Here is an 18,864-nt window from a genome sequence, read left to right as displayed (position 1 = left end):
AAAATAAGAAGCTGAAATGCTGACATATCAGGACCTTACTTTTACCTAAGGCTGCAGCAAATAAGTCTCCAAAAAGCTTTTCCATCGATATAAAAGCCTCTTTACAGATGTGCCGTAAACCTTAGCTTCAGTATCTGGCCTATTTTTCAGCATTTTCCCCTCTCCCTGACAAAGAAAAACTCATAAGCTAAAGTGATTAAGTAAAATTACAGTGAAAATTACAATCATATTTGTGTAATTGTTTTCCTATTTGGTTTATACTTTCGGCTAGTCCAGACACTATGTGGAAGACACATCTCTTCTGAAAATGGATGAAATCTCACTATTATTGAATTGAAGTAGTAATTGTAGGAAATGTTCCAGAATGTAACAAAATGCCCTTTTAAGCTAAATTATTATCACCCAGTAAGTGGAAGAATAATTTTTATTTATTTGTATTACTTCTCTCTTAAAGGTTGCGTTAATTATTCTTTTTACAAAAAGTCCCAGAAACTTCAATTCCAATTACATCTCTATAGATGTTTTGTTGTTTTGTTTAACTAATACAAATCAATACATAAAGTTAGATAATAAAAGTCTTAAAGGCATAGTTCAAGTTTGAAGGGATTCTATCATTAGAATCCTTATTTTAACTAAGTACACGTCGGAATAGTCTTAAGAAAGGCTATTCTTCTCTTACCTTTCTTTTTCTGATCTGCACCACCGTTCCTGGCCGAACAGGTCCTCATGTAAAAGGCCACAGGAAAATGGCTGACAGTCATGCACAGTCTGCACTTTTGGATGATGATGTGGCCGATGACCCGGTGAAGAGGCGGTCCAGGGAAGAAGACAGAGGTGTCGCTGGAGAGTTTTTGGAAAGCACAAAGATGCCCCCCCACGCTGTTTGAGCAAAGAACACCCTCTGTGCTGTCTGAAAGCTCATTTACATATGGAAGAAATTTCTCAGGAATGGCGGCGCAGATCAGAAAAAGAAAGGTAAGAGAAGAATAGCCTTTCTTAAGGCTATTCCAATGTGTACTTTGTTAAAAAAAAAAAGGATTCTAATGATAGAATCCCTTTAACATAAAAAAGCTTAGTGTATTTACTGTATACAGGGGTGGAAGGTAGTAGGTCCTCCATGGTTCAGCACACCCAGTTGTTAAAATTAGTACTGGATCTCAGAACCATGGAGCAACAGTGCCTGACATGGCCCTGACATTTAACTTACCACATGATTAATTGCAGCAGCACCACTACTGCTGCTCATTCTCAAGAGCTTCCTAGGTGGTTCTGCCCTCCTTATCCAACCTAGACTGGTCCTTGCATGGTAGTGTCAAAGCAGTAGCAGTTGCAGTTATCGCAACTGCGACTGGGCCCCTAAGGCCCTTTGCACTCAGTAACCTAATAGCATGTCACAGCTGAGCAACCCCCTTAGCTAGAAGAAGCACATGCTGTGGGTACTGGAAGTCAGATGTATACAGTATATTTATATAAAGAGTATTTAGATAAAGAGTAAGGGTGGTGAATTGAACCTTTGCTTCCAGGTTATGGAAAACCTAGCTCCAGCTCTGATTACAGCCCAGTGATGCTGATGTTCATGAGTTCTGCCACAGTGCCATAACTTGTGGGTGCTGACACATTGCTCTAATGATCACAATTAGAATGAACTCTGAGTGGCGGAAGATAACCCCTTAGATGCCGCTGTCAATGCTGACAGGGACACCTGAGTCATTCGATTGTGGCAAGATAACCTCTTAGACGCCGCTGTCAATGGTGAAAAGGACACCTGAGTGATTAGTTGGAAGGGTCCCTCTCTCACCCTTGTGATCCCTTCCACCCCACAACGTGATTGCAGAGTTCCATTGGGGTTGCGAAGTATTTTTACCAATTACAATCTGCCTAATATGCAAGCCCTAATATGAAAATTGTCAATAATGCAGTGATCAGCATCAAGTTCTCTCTTTGGACACTAGAAAAAAAGTTAAAAAAAATAAAATGTTTTTGAAAAATAAACTTTTTCAGTAAAAAAAAATCTAAAAACCTGAAGAAAAAATCTAGACCTTTCATTTTATTAGGAAAAAAGGTTAACAAAATAAACCTATTTCGAATCACCAAATGATCTAGGCAATAAAATTATCACAATATTGATTCCATATGGTGAATATTGTTGAGAAAAAAAACAAATTCTGTTTAAAAATTGCCAGATGGTATCATTCCAAAACCCAAAAAGTTGCATGTACCAAAATGGCATTAGTAAAATAAATTATAATTTGTACCGTAAAGAACAAGCCCTTACTGACCAATACTCCAGTGATGAGTCCTTGAATTCAATGACAAAATGTGTATGACAGGATAGGGATAAGGTGTACAGTAGAGGAACCTCAAACTTAACTCTTTTACCAGGACTCATAAGCACTTAGCTTTGCTTCTGAATTTGGGTGATAGGTCGTATGCCGTGTGTGCAGTGTAAAAAGTTTTAAGAGTAATGTAATATATGAGGTGAGGGAGCCAAATGGTAACAGTGGCCTATCAAGGATGTACAGCTACTACAAGAATGTGACTGTCATGAGAAAGGACCTACTGGGATGGAAAGGAAACAAATTAGGAGTTGTAGTATACTAAATACTTGGGTGGGAGGATCCAAAAGGAAGCCTGGTCTGAAATATGCCCCTCCCCCTTCATACCAAACCCTTCTTGTTTCATCATGGAACCTGTTGTTGTAGAGGACCCAGCATGAGATTTCTGTGATACGAGACAGTTTGTGTATATTTTCATAGGACTTACACTGAACTATATCTCTGGGTGTCATTTATTGGGAACAATATCATTCTTTACTTGAAGTGTTTTATTTTTATGGTGTCCACAACTTATGCTGTATCTACTAGAAGCTATGGGGCTTGAAGGAAAAGACATTACCCCAAATGGTGGAAGATGGATTCAGTGGGTTGTATACATGATATTCCTTAATGAACTTGATGGTATTAGAAGTGTCCTAAATGCTCTAACCATCTAGTAGATAACTGGTCATGGTTATCATCCTGTGACATACATATGGGTATTTTGCTAATGTATTTTATTTGTATATGGTGCATTAGCCTGTGAAATCAGATCTGGGTTACCATAAGAAATAATATACACTGAAATTCATATGCATTATATAATTACTGTGTGTTTTTTAATTAATAACATGTATTTTTTTATGCATATGTGTAGCATTTGGATTCTTTTTTTGGTTTTCAAGCACTCACAGCTGTCTTGAATTATATGGGACTATTTAATAATCATGATTAGATATATTGAGTAGATTTTATATTGCTGTTTATAGGTCAGAAATAATTTAAGACTGTTTGTCCCTTGGGTATTGGTACGATTTAAAGTGTGACGTCCCCCAAGGGTGTCCTTTTTCTTCTGTATATAGCTAAAGCATAACCATTATTATCGCCTTATTGGCATGCCGATGTAAACTACTGTATCTTCATGGAATTGGGTCAATTTTTTTTTTACTTGCAACTAGATCTCTTAAAGATGTGATATGTATGTTACAAGTTCAAAGCCCTATCACTTTGTTTTCAACTACTGTATCCAACTACTTCTTGCAGTGTAGTAATATGGGATTTTTATGGGTTAATTTGGAAGTCAGCAACCACCAAGGCTTATTGTTATTATTATTATTATTATTATTGTTTATTTATATAGCACCATTAATTCTATGGTGCCTTACATTTGGGGGTTACATACAATACACAAATTATACAGGTAGATATAATACTAACAATGACTGACTGGCACAGTGGAGTACAGGGCCCTGCCCGCGAGGGCTTACAATCTATGAGGGGAGGTGGATAGAGACAGAAGGAGAGGGGGGAGACAGTTCAGATGGCGGTGCAGTGATAGTGTTATTGGAGGTTGTAGGCCTTCCTGAATAGGTGAGTCTTCAGGGCCTTCTTGAATCCTGTGATTGTGGGGATCAGTCTTATGTGTCTTGGTAGGGACATGTATATGTCTGCTACTGTAACTTTAAAGGCCATTTAAAAAAATAAATAAGTACATAAAATGCCCAAGGTAAGAAGTGATGAAAAGTCAAGGAAATTGTTGTGCCCTGCAACCGGCCGTGAATTAAAAACACAAGTGGAACATGGGAGACACAGGGATATCCCCCACGTGCCGGCCGTGAATGGCCCACTTCTTCGGCTCCTTTCATTAAATTAATAGGAGCCACGGAAGCAAGGGCAGCAAAATAGGACAGCAATAGGACCTGATCTATATTTTGCGGCCTGGACTGTCGGTCCACATATGGGACGATGAAATTCACAGTCATGTGTATGGGCCCATAGAAAAGAATGAGTCCTTGTGCTCTCTGTGAAATACATGTATAGCACACTTAACAAGGCCACAGTCCTCTGCAAACGGCTTTAAAACCCAAAATATGCTACATCCTTATAGAATGATGCCATTTTAATAAAACCATTGTACATACTGTTTTACATAAGAGGGACTTTAAACAATGACTATTGCAGTGATGCAATTATTGATTCCATCTTTAATGTAAGTGTTATTTTCTGCTGTTTACTCACAGAATACAATACAATTAGCACTTGTTCCTCAAGCATACAATGCTGTGTAATTCTGTTAATGCATTTAGAATAAGTTAGGCACATATTTTATGCATAATTTTCATTGCAAGCAGCTTGTGTCTTAAAGTAAGACTCTAATTATTAAAACACTTTTTTATAAATGAATAGTGTATGTCAAAATAGGAAACTTTGTAATATGTCTTGTAAAAGAAATATGTTTCCTTTTCCACTTATTAGGCTCTTCTTTTCCTCCTTGTCTTCAGTCTGTTTTATATAGAACAATCTTCATATTCATCTCACACAATCTCATATATCACAAACTCTATGGAGAGCGGAGGGGAGAGGAGAAGGCTGTTAATTGATTTATTGCTTCAGTCTGTGCAACTGTAGAATCTTATCTTGAAACACAGCATTATTAAAAGAGTTCTCTTACTCACAGTGTAGCAGAGTTTAGCAGCTGCAGCTATAGGTGTGCCCCTTCCAGCAACATCCTCCTCCTGCCTACCCTCTCCATAGAATTTACTGCAAAAGTAGCTAAACCTGATAGGTGCTGAAACAAGTTTATTTGCATAATATATTACAAAGTTTCTTAAATTCAATTGTACTATTCATTTATATTTTATTATTTTCTATTCACTTTAAATTGCAACTCGGGAGACGCCAATGCTTCATAATAATGCAGTTAAATAAATTATAGATTCTATACTAAAGTCAAGAGTAAGTGGAAAATAGATAAGAAATATTTGACATGGATGACAAAGTTTTAGGAGTTTTAAAAAAAATCATAAAAAATATTTTGTCCTTGGGCAAATGCGGTTTTTACCGTATATACCACTATTAAGCCGACAGTGCGTTGAATTCAGCACACTATTGGCTTTCTCATTATGTGCCCCGGTTGAAGAGAGATCAGTGCAATTACCGATAGCTCTTCTCTGTAGAAGGGCATTCCTGACAGTCTAGCTGGTAACACCCCTCTTGACAGTCTGTCCATAGCGCTATACTGTCAGAGGGAGGCATTCCTTACTGCCAGAACTACCAGTGGAGAGCTACCAGTAATTGTACCAATATCTCTTCCCCTGTGGCACATAATGGGACAAGAAAGGTCCGGTTTACAAGAAAAAAAAAAGAATTGTTAAAAAAATTGTCCTATTTTTGCCCATTTTCCCTCATAAGTCCCACAGATGCAAAATAATCATAAAAAAAGGATGTTGCATCAATTTTTAACATAAATTAGTGTAAATTAGACCTTAAACTCCACAACTTAAAAATACCATCAGTATACATGTACAGATCTATGAGCTGTATTAGGCGGAAACATTTTGCCTTTTTTGTACTTTGGTTAAAAAAGAACTACAATACAGTAATGTTCCATATCACATAATAGAATTTTTAATAGTTGCCGCAAACCTTTGTTAGTATTGTGTGGTTTATGCATTTAAACATTGAAGCCACAAAAGCTTGCAAAGTTATTGAATTCCATCCAAAAACCTTATCTCACATCAGTAACATCAAATATGTAATATCCGATGCAACATTTCTGGGTCACCTTGCGTAACAATGCTATTCAGTATCAAACATTTTCAAATGGCGTTTAATCCAATTTCTGAGACCGGCCAAAGAATTTCTAAAATAAGATTTTTCCAAAACATTTCTGTGCTTACAAATAATCCCTGGTGATAACATTTACGATTACAAGTTTAAAGCAGAACTTTGGTCATCATTCTTTAAATTTGTCAAATCCAACAGGAAAACTGTTCCAAAACAAAAAATGTGTGATTTTCAAGTGTCAGTATGACCATAACAATGCACAGATCCATTGTTAGGTACCTTTAGGCTTTGTTCACACTGTATCACATTTTCTGCTTTCATGTGACATTTACTGTTCTAAGCCCTTTCAAGGCTGGATCATTTTTTACTTCTGTGTTTGTTCTTTTTCCCTCCCCCTTTCTATAACCTTATTTTTCTGCCAAGATATTTGAGGACAAATTGTACTTCCTAGTGGCACCATACGAGTTACTGGGAAGCTAGTAGTACAATTACGGTGAAACTAAATTTATATAGTTTTTGTCTAACGCCTTTAAAAAAAATACAAAACTTTGAACAGAAAACACATCTCTATGTATAATTATTAGAGATGAGCGAACAGTAAAATGTTTGAGGTTCGATATTCGTTTCGAGTAGCCCCTCAATATTCAACTACTCGAATCGAATATCGAACCCTATTACAGTCTATGGGGGGAAAATGCTCGTTTCAGGGGTAGGCAACATTCGATCAAATTATACTTACCAAGTCCACGAGTGAGGGTCGGGCTGGATCCTCCGTGCAGTCTTCTCCTTGCAGCGTCCCCGCGGCGTCTTCCGGCTCTTCATTCACTCTGCCAGGCATCGGGCCTGGGCAGAGCCGACTGCGCATGCCCGCACTACAAGCGGACATGCGCAGTCGGCTCTGCCCAGGCCCGATGCCTGGCAGAGTGAATGAAAAGCCGGAAGACGCTGCGGGGAAGCTGCACGGAGAAGACTTCTAAAGGTAGGAGAAGAACCAGCGTTGATTGGCAATGTATAGCATTCGGCCAATCAATGCTGGTTCTGCATCGAACTTTTCCATTCGAATAGCGAGTGGTACTCGATTGAGTACAAGTATTTTGAATACCGTAGTATTCGATCGAATACCTACTCGCTCATCTCTAATAATTATATGTATATATGTATTTCTATGTATAATCATATTCTTACACCCGTAATGTTTTATACATCTGTGTATTGAGTTGTATAAGAGCTCTAGTTTTTTGTGGGCCAAGTTGAAGCTTTTATTAATACTGTTTTGGGGAATAGCTCATATTTTGATCACTTTTAAGAAAAGTTTTGGGTAGGTTAAAAAAACCCACTGATTTAGATTTTTTTGCATCATGATCAATTGTCTTGTATGCAACTTTGCAAGCCAATGACGACTAGCTTTGCACTTTGGGTCCATTTTGTAATCACTTTTAATGTGAACCCAGTAAAAGGTTATGTTTTGATCAACTTTTTTGGCGCTGGATGATTTTATACATTTTTTCATCTGCAAGTTATTTTTTCTCAGTCAGGATTTGCTCCGAGCAACCTATTTATATATGCCTTTATTCCATGTCCTACATTAGGTGTGAGCGATATTTTTGTATTTTTTTTTTCTTTTAAACATTTACCGGCTGTCTAGTATAGAGACAAGAATTATATCTATTATTTAATAACAACTGTCCAATATGGCTAATAGACAAGGGTCCTAAAGAGGCGATTCTTCTCTGATATTCATATGTCCTAAAAAGATTTATTAAAAAAGGGTTGTTTTAGGCTGAGGCCCCACATTGCAGAAACACAGCTTTTTTTGTTGCAGATTTTGCTGCGGTTTTTTGAGCCAAAGCTAGGATTAGATTGAACAGAAGGGAGGAGTGTAAGATTTTCCTATATATTTCCCATTCCCTCTGTAGCCATTCTTAGCTTTGGCTTAAAAAAATGCAACACAATCTGCAACAAAAAAAGCTGCCTTTATGCAATTTGGGGCCTCAGCCTTAGTCTGAATCCCCACCAGATGTAAATGCTGTGATTTCCGCTGCAGGAAAAATTGTGGTGTTGAACAGTATGGGCAAAGTGGATGGGATTCTAGAGAATCCCATGCGAACTTTGCGATAAAAACTGTAGTGCAGACAATTACAAAACTGGCACGATTTTGGAAATTGCAGCATGTCAACTATACCTACAAAAATCCCAGTGGTTACCCCATAGGTATAATTGTAACAGAAAGTCTACTAGAAGAACTTCATGAACTTTCTGTCTACAGCGCTGCAGGAAGAACCGAAATGCGTTGCTGCTGAAGTTTTTCCCACAGTGCATTTTTTTGCTGTGGGGTCGTAGTCTTAAGCTGTATTCACACAATAATGAAAAACAGGTGAACGATGGCCTTTTTAATAACAATGGCAGTGGATGGGCTTATTCACATGTCCATTTTTTGCCTGGTCATTTTTCATGACTGTCAAAAAATCTGACATGCTTTGTCTTTGTCCATCAAAACAATAATAAACCCATAGACAATTATTGGTTTTGTAACGGATGTGTGAAGGCCGTTTCTTTCTGACCCAACTCACTGATCCATTCTTAACAGACAACAATCTGTTTTACATGTGTTAAAAATGGATCCAATGACTTTTATTTTATCCATATAACGGTGTGAAAAGCGACAGATAAAGCATGTCAGGTTTTTTTTTTGGCCATGAAAACGGTCAGACATGCGAGTGGACTTATTGAAATTGAACTCAAACTGACTGTGTGAATAAGACCTTGCTCAAACATTAAATTAATACTTTCAACATACTATTATTCCTAGCAATGATACTGATAAAATAAAGTCTATTTAATTATCAATACATACATTTGAATTAATAGCTGGAATCCAATTCCAACTTTCTTTACTGCTGCAGCAGAACAATACACATTAATCCAAAAAGTAATTTATAGTGATAATCCATTGCAAGGGGCAAGTGCTAACATTTCTCCATTAAGTAAGAATTAGCTGGAAATTATGCATCATTTTCAATTTTAAGACTTGATATTTATATCTTATTAGGCTTCTAGTTTTATAAGCTTAGTTAATAAAATGAAGGCAATTGCTACCTATAGGACTATAGGCAGATATCTTTATCATTTCCTACACTCACGTTTAGTATGATATTGATTATTGGAAACTTTTCATTATCTATTTTATGGTGCTGTATACCACATTCAGGATTCAAGAATGTGTGTGTCTTTTTAAAATACATATGCGTTTTTTAACAATTGCAGTATTTCTATAAAAAAAATGCATTTTTTGAGAAAAACCTCAGTGTGTGGACATAGCCTGAGAAGTGTGTGGGCATGTAGTTTGTTTTGTGCGGAGACTGCTGTGCTGCGGATTCTCAAGGCTTTTACAAGGAGAAACCTGTATCTTATAGGGGATGAGGGCTATCCTTGCAATTTAAAGGGGTATTCCCATGTCTCTTACTCACCAGTCTTCACTGCTGCAAAGACTTCTTTCTTCCTGGTTTTCGACGTCAAAAGGTCAGTGGGGTTTCATATGCAAAGCCATACTGTCTGACTACCTCCAGTTTAGCTCCGCCCTCAAATTAGTGTGTAGCTCCGCCCACCACATAGCGTGATCCTATGGGACGACTGAAGGGCCTGTGATGTCATCAAAGGTCCTATAACACTTGAATTTAGCTTGTTCTATATAGAGTCGGCTAAATCCTAATCCTAAGCCCAATAGGATTTAGACTGTTTTATATAAGAAAGCAGCACTCATTTCCCCCCTCCTTTATCTGATAGCAGGAAGCTAGGTCACAGGACACAGACACAGGAACAGCTACAGACACAGCCTCACTCCCGTGCGCTTAGCCCCTCCTCCACCCCCCAAGAGCTACATCACTTGACATTTGAGCAGATAATCCCAAGGGCCATAGAAACGCAGTGTCAACAATGAAGTAAATAAATTAAGATAGTGGACAAACAAAGCAGTTTTGCTGAAGCAGTGTATTTACGAAAAGTCTTAAATCCATATTAACAAGCAGTATAGATAGGATCCTTGTTATGGGACAACCCCTTTAATGTGCCTGAAGTTAGCAAAATGGACTGTATCTTTATTTAGGCTTCCACTTGTGCTGCCTGAAAGCTTCTATCATCATAGGAATTGTTTTGTAAAGAAATCTGTGTCAAGTGTCTCTTTGCCTGAGCTAAAACCCCAAACCCTATAACCTTTATCACAACATTGTCTTCATTTATTGGGTTTTACTAAAGAAGTTTGCTGAAGAAAAAGGGTTACTACAAGGACTGGGGCCCCATGTAGTGTGGAATCTGAAAAGAACCCAGAGTATAATAATTGTTCATGGGTGGTCCATAACGTGGCATAGTACTGTGTGAAAGGGCCACTAGGAGAAATAATACCGTGTGCAGGGGCCACTATAAGATATAATAGTGTGTGCAGGGGCTACTATGAGGTATAATACAGTGTACAGGGGCCATTATGGGGTATAATACTGTGTGCAGGGGCCACTATGGGGTATAATACTGTGTGCAGGGGCCACTATGAGGAATAATACTGTGTGCAGGGGCCACTATGGGACATAATACTGTGTGTAGGGGCCCCTATGAGGAATAATAATGTGTGCAGGAGCCACTATGTGGCATAATACTGTGTGCAGGGTCCATTATGGGGTATAATAGTGTGTGAAGGGGCCACTATGAGGAATAATACTGTGTGCAGGGGTCACTATGGGACATAATACTGTGTGAAGGGGCCACTATGGAGATAATACTGTGTGGAGGGGCCACTATGGGGCATAATACTGTGTGCAGGAGCCACTATGGGGCATAATACTGTGTGCAGGGGCCACTATGGGGCATAATACTGTGTGAAGGGGCCACTATGGAGATAATACTGTGTGGAGGGGCCACTATGGGGCATAATACTGTGTGCAGGGGCCACTATGGGGGATAATACTGTGTGAAGGGGCCACTATGGAGATAATACTGTGTGGAGGGACCACTATGGGGGATAATACTCATCAGATTTTTCAGTACCTGCTATATACAGTAAACACTGTATTTAAAGGATAAACTATATATGATTTGTCTTTGATTTCTAGGAAAACTATATGAAAGAGACAGAGTATGTCAGGAATTTACAATGCTTGGAATAGAAAAATTTGCTGCCGCGTAAGTCTTCTAAACAATATTTGTTACAATACATATGCTTGTGTGTCAATGTTTTATAGAAGTATAATATTTCATAAATATTCTTTCTGAATTAAAATGGATTTAACAACTTATCCTATCTAACAAAAATAATACTCTAGGGAAGTATATTCATCGGTACTTTGTCTTTTCTAATTAAATGTGTCACTTATCACTTAGCTGTCTTGTACTGCGCTCTTTTAGATAACATGTGTCAACAATAAAGCATTGTCTCATTTTTTCCAGTGAGAATAAGTAATTACCAAATTACTGGAAAATGCATTAGATGCTCAGTGGTATTTAATTATATTCCCGAACCTCAGACATTCTCATTATTAGTCTCGAGTCTATTTGGAACGTGGATTTCATGTGATTTATTTTTGGTCATGGAGCTAAAAATCACAAACACATCAGAAAAAGTAATATTTTTATGCTTAAATGAAAAAATACAGCTTCAAAAATAAATCTTCAATCATATAATACTTCAGTCATGACTATAAAAAAAAACAAAAAAACTTCTAAAATGTGAAACAGGCCAGAGGACTATTTAACCCACTTTTTTTTTTTTTTTTTCATTGTCAGGAGCCATAACTTTTTTTTTTTTACCTCTATTGATATAGCCATATATGAATTTTTCATTTGTATCATACTATTCCACAGAAAAAAGGGTAACCTGTAATTTAGTGCATAGTGTAAAATACAAATTTATGGTGGTTTTGCCTTTTTCCCTCACAACAACACAAGTTATTATATTTAACATATGAACCCCATAATTGTACTGATAAACTACACTGGTTTGATATTTCCATATTTGTACCAAAAGGAATAAAGTGAACTTTTTTTTTTTTTTTTTTTTTTACCACAAACAGTTGGAAAATGAGCAATGTCTGAATTGTTTTGGTGTTTTTGCATCTCCTATCTTCCCTCTGCAACATAATGATAATAATAATAATAATAATAATAATAATAATAATAATAAATAAACAAACAAATAAATAAAACAACTTAATAGTAAATTATAAATTCCCCCAAAACAGTACCAATGAAGCATAGAAAGTGTGGTCCTAAAGGGGGTTTTCCCACTAAATGAAGTCTGCAGAACCTTTCTCCCACACCAAGTTCAACCTGAGCACAACCAGGCTGATTGTGGTTGGGTCTGGTAATTGATCAGTGCTACCATTCACTTCAACATCAGAGATAGCCAAAGTAGAGCACTCAAAGTGAAGCGCTGTCTGCAGAGCCTTTCTCCTGCTCCACATTCAGCCTGGGTGTAGATGATGGCATTCGACACCCCCATTTACTTCAATGGGAGCTTCGACTGCCATTACCTGTGCTCAGGTTCAATGTGGAGCAGGAGAATGGCTCTGCAGACTTCAATAGAAAGGACAACCCCTTTAAGGCAAAAATAATCCATGTTCTTAAAGCATACAGTACCTGCAATCCTAAAACAGAAAAAAGGACTAATCTCAAATCCAGTGGTCAGGCTGGAGAAGGAGGAACCACGTTCAACCAGGTATAGGGTATAAGTTAACTTTCATTTAAATCCAACAACATTTAAACCAAAGTTAAATAAAAGTGAACTTCTACCCTATACTTACTTCTCTGGCCTGACCACTGGTTTGGGATTGGTCCTTTCTTCTGCACTATTTGACACCTTTGGGGTAGTTTCGGATCCTGTTGCTCCTGTTTACCCGGGGACGAGTTCTTCAGTGTCTTTGATTATATGTGTTATGGTAGTTGTGTGATAAGGTGAGAGAATACCTCATCTATACTTCCACGAAGTGCTAACAATATTGCACCATGCACCAGTCGCTGCTGTCTGTTTATCCAATTATAAAACAAATTTTCATAAACGATTAGTGCAAATGGATTTTAAGCATCCTAAAATTTCAACATTCATTACTAAATTTTGTTATATACTTTGCTAATAGATTTTGGCTCCTTTCCATGAAAACCTGCACTGAATCTACTTTGTGTCGCTGACGTAGATGTTGAGGTGGGAGATGGGGCATCAGTTCAAACACTTATATCACATGCATTATAAAACATAATTCTAATCTTTCATATAACGCCACATTCACAGTTCTTCCTTATTATTTTCAGAGATATACCCAATTGAAAACTCAATTGAAAAAACAGCTGCAGCTGCTCCCATTTCCAACTCCAGCCTCAGCCTCTATGTATTACACCCATATTCACAGTCAGAAGCCAAAATCCATTATTAAAGTATGATACCAAAATTATTAATGAAACAAATGCTGCCAGAAAGTCAAAAGTTACTCGAAAAATTAGGAATGCTTTAAGAAACTTTGTAACATATCTTATTAAAGGAAGAGAATGCTGTGCAGGGCAATGTACATACTTTTTAAACAGGCCTTTGATATGTTAGAAATGATATGCCAGTATGCAAAACACTGCTCTTGGAAAATTCGGCAAATGACTTTCCTGTGCCTCCAGGTGCACCAGCTTTCAACAGGTCATGCTACCCAGGGCTGGCGTCAGCACCCGGCTTACTCGAGCAAGTGCCGTGACTCCAAGCTCCTGAGGGGGCCCATTTGGCAGTGTTGTAGGGTATGGGAACCACAGCCAGCTGGAAATGGCCTTTACCACGGACCACCACGGTAGCGGTCTTGGAAATCTGGTTCCCCGGCCGCTATACATACTGCTAATAGAAAGGGGCCTAGAGATCACGATGCCCCTTTCCAATAGTTGCCAGCCCATTTGATTAAAAATACAAAAAAAATACTCAAACTCACCTGCGATCAGCATCCACGCCGGAGCTCTGCTGGCTGATGATTGAGGTCCTGCTCCCCAGGCCTCACTGCTGGGTCCTGTGATTGTTCCCCAACAGTCAAGTGGTGTACGCCGGCGTAATGACGTCATCCTGCTCCACGTGGCCCAATCATAGGCCCCAGCAGGGACGTCTGGGGAGCAGGACCTCAGTTGCAAGTGTGCAGAATTCAGCTCACTGCCAGCTTTACAGCAGTATGTAACATGGCACATCTTAGAGGATATGAAAGGTCCCCTTTTAAACAACATTAATAAATGTATGTGACTGTTTTGTCTGCTTCTATGCTTATCGATAAATGGACATGCTTTTTATTACCTACTTGTGCTTTCATTTGATTATTCTGCTTCCAAGAATACATCTATTGATATAGTTTGTTCTCTTCAGTGCGGTCATCATGAACAGCAGGAAGTATTCCAATGCTACTTTTGTAGAAATAGGTCACCTAGTGAAAGCCATAGTCTCGCTGACAGAAGCATGCTGTGCCAAAGGAGCTGCTGCCGACTGTTATGACAATGGGGTAAATTTATAACATATAGCTACTCCTAACAATAGATCTATCATTCTAAAAGATAAGTTATACTTTTTTCTTCACTTTGTCAATAACCATGTTTTCCCAGAATTGCAAAAACTTACTAGTTGCTCTTAAGTGAAAAATTCATTTGACAGTCTATGGATTATCTGAAATTCTATCTTTACATTTACTAAAAATGCATTTAAAAACAGAACATGTGCTATTATTCACTTCCTTTGATCCATGTGTTCCAAGATCTACTAAAATTATGTACTTAAAGTGGCATCAACAAGTCTCTTTGTTTCAGCAAATACAGGTAGTCATTGTGTAAGTAAAGCTTATGCAACTTTATAATATACTAGTGCATCTCAATAAATTAAAATATCGTCAAAAAGTTGTTTTTTTAGTAATTCAATTCAATAAGTGAAACCCATATATTATATTGAGTCATTACAAGCAGAGAGAACTTTTTCAAGTGTTTTTTTTTTCTGTTAATATTGAAGATTATGGCTTACAGCCAAGGAAAACCCGAAAGTCATTATCTCCGAAAATTAGAATATTATATAAGACCAACTGTAAAAAAAAATTATTTAACACAGAAATGTTGGCCAAATGAAATGTCTGTACATTAAATGCCCTCAATACTTGGTCGGGGCTCCTTTTACATGAATGATGGCATCAATGCGGCAATGTGGCATGGAGGGATCAGCCTGTGGCACTGCAGAGGTGTTATGGAAGCCCAGGTTGTATGATAGCAGCCTTCAGCTCGTCTGCATTGTTGGATCTAGAGTCTCATCTTCCTCTTGACAATACCCTATAGATTCTCTATGGGGTTAAGGTCAGGTGAGTTTGCTGGTCAATCAAGCACTATGATAATGTGGTTAGTAAACCAGGACTTGGTACTTTTGGCAGTGTGGACAGTGAAAGTCTAGTTGGAAAATGAAAATTCAATCTCCAAACAGTTTGTCATCAGAGGGAAACATGAAGTGCTCTAGAATTTCCTGTTAGACGGCTGCGCTGACTTTGGTCTTGATAAAACACAGTGGACCTACACCAGCAGATGACATGGCTCCCCAAACCATCACTGATTGGGGAAACTTCACACTAGACCTCAAGCAGCTTGGATTGTGTACAGCAGCCTCTCTGCTCTTCCTCCAGAATCTGGGACCTTCCAAATGAAATGCAAAATTTACTTTGACCTCTGAGCAACAGTCCAGAACTTTTTGTTGATATCCTAATTTATTGAGATGCACTAGTAAATTGATTCTTAACTGCCTGTGATTTCATGAGCTGCTACCAATAAATGAAAAAGATAGCTGTCAATTGGTAAAAATCTGTCTTCATCATGTGATGAACATATAGGTGCACTACTTGTTGCTAGACTATACAGTAACCAGTTCTGCACCTCTGTGTCTATCACATGTCAAGGACAGATTTTTGTCTTTTTATCCACTGTGTATGGATGACTTGCCAACTGTGAGGAATTTAAACAAACTTATTTCACAGAGTAATATTTTTTATGCTGAAGCTGTAATATCCCTTTAACTCAAATCCATTCAAGCAATGACAGCGCAGATGTGTTACCCTTAACTAAGCCCTAATGTGATTTAAGGACTGCAGTTTCTCAGTACCTTGCTTCACAATGATGGCAGGCAATAATCCTAAAACTACTTTCTGGGAATACGTCGCTCTTCCTTTCAGAAGAGATATTCTAGTTTGGCTTTAATTTCCATACAATGTTACTAGGTTTCTTGAAAACCAATCATATATCTAAAGGGTGCAACCTTCCAAAATGTAGCACTGTAGCAACTTTTGCTTTTCTATCAAAGAGAACTGGTTTGGAAGGTTTGGAAGACTCTGCACTGAAGGTGGTCTACAAGAAAAGACATATTACCTTTCTGAATACATGCCACAAGCATTCTTAACACGTTGCAATACACAATACAGTCCCTGGGGAAGATGCACGTAGACAAATATAGGATACATATTGTAGCATCACATTAAACGCTAGGCTTGGCAACTGTAGGAAAGATCAATCACATTAGTAAGAGAAAGCCTGGCCGATAAATTCATCTTGAATACACCATCTCTAGATCTGAGAAGCTCAAAGCATTTTAAATACATATTCGCAAATTATATTACAAGTTCTTTTCTAAACAAGGTTTATTTTTATAAGCTGAAAGCCTTTTTATGTGTCCCTTTAAGAGATTGTAAATTCTGGGTATGGCTAGGAAATAAATTGCCTTTTTCCACAATTATTAACCTGTGCTCAAGTTATAGTCAATGTAATTTGGAATAAGCAATGGGATTCTATAATGGAAAAAGTATGATGAAATGGAAGCGACAATTTCATTCGATTCGTATTACTTTTTCTTTCTAAATGTGGATCATAGTCAAATACATAGTCAAATCTAAGATGTAACACACATATTGCAGTGATGTGTACATGATAGGAAGATGCTGAGCTGCGCAGCCTAGAGAAAAGAGTGTGACTTTTTTTAGGATATTTTTTTTTTCAAACTGTTTGGCAATCTATGTATTAATTATTTTTGTATATTTTGACTGGGACTGCTTCTGTTATGGAATTGCTACATAAGCAAATCCCAGATCTATGTTGGAATTGCTACATAAGCAATTCCCTGATATGCCACAGTAAACAACTACCTTTAATCCAATACCTTTCTTGTTCACAGAGTCTAAGGCACCCCGACCTGTGAATCCATAACTACACTAGGCTAAGGGAGTAATAACCAATGAAACTGGCAGAATACAGAATAACTAAAGCTAAATCATAAGCAGAGAAATGTCAGAGTACAAGTCATAATCAAATGCAGAAGGTCACAGAAATAGGCAAATCAGAAGCTGGGGGAGATCCACAAGTACAGGTCAAATATCAGTATCAGTAACATGAGGGAGAGATTCAGAGCGTAAACAGAGGGAAACAAGGAGCCCAGCTGCAGAAACAAGAACAGGCACATGGCTGGGCTAAATCCAAGTTTAAATACCCAACCTCAGACCAGTATTAGACACTGTGTCTATGTCTAAAGGTTCTGATAGGCTGAGGAAACCAAGCCAGAGATTGTTTGCTGGCCATGACAACCTTAAAGCAATGGTGAGATTCCTGATACCTTTAAAGGTATAAGTTCTCATCATCTGTTAATAAGTGATGCTCCACTGCACAGTTGGAATTTTCTCTCTAGTCTCCACCATTCTTGAGTAACAAGGGTAATTAGTTTTGATACCTGATGTGCTATTTAAGCTCTGTAATGTCAGAAGGGCAGTGCCAGACAAAGGCTGTGATTAGGCTCTCCAATCTAGCCAATATCAGAGCTTAGAATCGCACCCCATGCTTACACCTGCCTGACACCATCCTCCTGACAGTATGAAAACTAAATTGCAGGCCCCAAAAATAACAGCATTGCTCAGAAGTGGTTGGGGCCAGTGATCCATTTCCATGACATCTGGGAGTATAAGGATGGCTCACAGGCTTGTCTGATTAGGATTTGTATGACATTATAGGCATTGTAATGCATTGTATTAGTGATCAGACCCCCTGAAGTTGAAGACCCCGGAGGAAAAAATAAATTTGAAGTTGCAGAAATGTTATTTGTTTTATCCAATTTCACCAAATTCTGTTTTTTTTTCTTCCCAATACATGTTACATAGTAATAAATGGTACCATTATGAAGAAAAATTTTCCCCACAAACATTAAGCCCTCATATGGCTTTGTGAATGGAAAAAAATAAAAATGTTAGGGGATTTAGAAGGCGGAGTGTCAAAAATGTAAATGTCACATAATTATCACTATATCAGTACCCATCTAAAAGACAGTGGGGAAGATTTATGTCTGGTGTTACTCACGGCAGATTTCATAGCCCCAGAGCCAGTGGAGGGTGAGTGTCTCTTACATGGTGAGGAGCACACCTCTTCATAAAAGAGACACCTTCCTTCAGGTTATGTGCCTTGGGGGAAATGTCCTTCAGTTCAGAGTTGGTGTACATTTCTCCATCCTTTCCACCAGATTTCTAGCGTAAATGATGGTAAATTTATCAGGACTGATAGTCCTGACTTCACCTCACCCCTTTCAGAAAGTTGCATATGCAACGCAACTCAAAAAAGTTGCAAAAAAGAAATCGTGAATTTTTATGCTTTGCATGCGAAGAAACTGGTGTACAAGGTATAATATATGGTCCCCAATGGAAGCATGTCATTTATACTTCAAGGTAAACATTACTTAAGAATTGCAGAATTGCTGTTTTTTCTCAATCCTTTA

The 18,864-nt window shown here is 38.0% G+C and overlaps 1 protein-coding gene across 1 annotated transcript in view; it reads left to right on the top strand.

Moving 5' to 3' along the window:
• GC (GC vitamin D binding protein) overlaps window positions 1-18,864 on the top strand; it is a 122,810-nt gene that overhangs the window by 42,332 nt on the left and 61,614 nt on the right. Inside the window, exons 2-3 of the mRNA XM_075285249.1 lie at window positions 11,201-11,270; window positions 14,464-14,596. Coding sequence (XP_075141350.1) covers window positions 11,201-11,270; window positions 14,464-14,596 — 203 coding nt within the window. The remainder of the gene's footprint in view (window positions 1-11,200; window positions 11,271-14,463; window positions 14,597-18,864) is intronic.

This window comes from Leptodactylus fuscus, chromosome 1 (assembly GCF_031893055.1).
Source record: "Leptodactylus fuscus isolate aLepFus1 chromosome 1, aLepFus1.hap2, whole genome shotgun sequence".
Lineage (NCBI taxonomy): Eukaryota > Metazoa > Chordata > Amphibia > Anura > Leptodactylidae > Leptodactylus > Leptodactylus fuscus.
The sequence above is the reverse complement of the archived record's forward strand: the minus strand, read 5'-3'. Positions and strand labels throughout refer to the sequence as shown.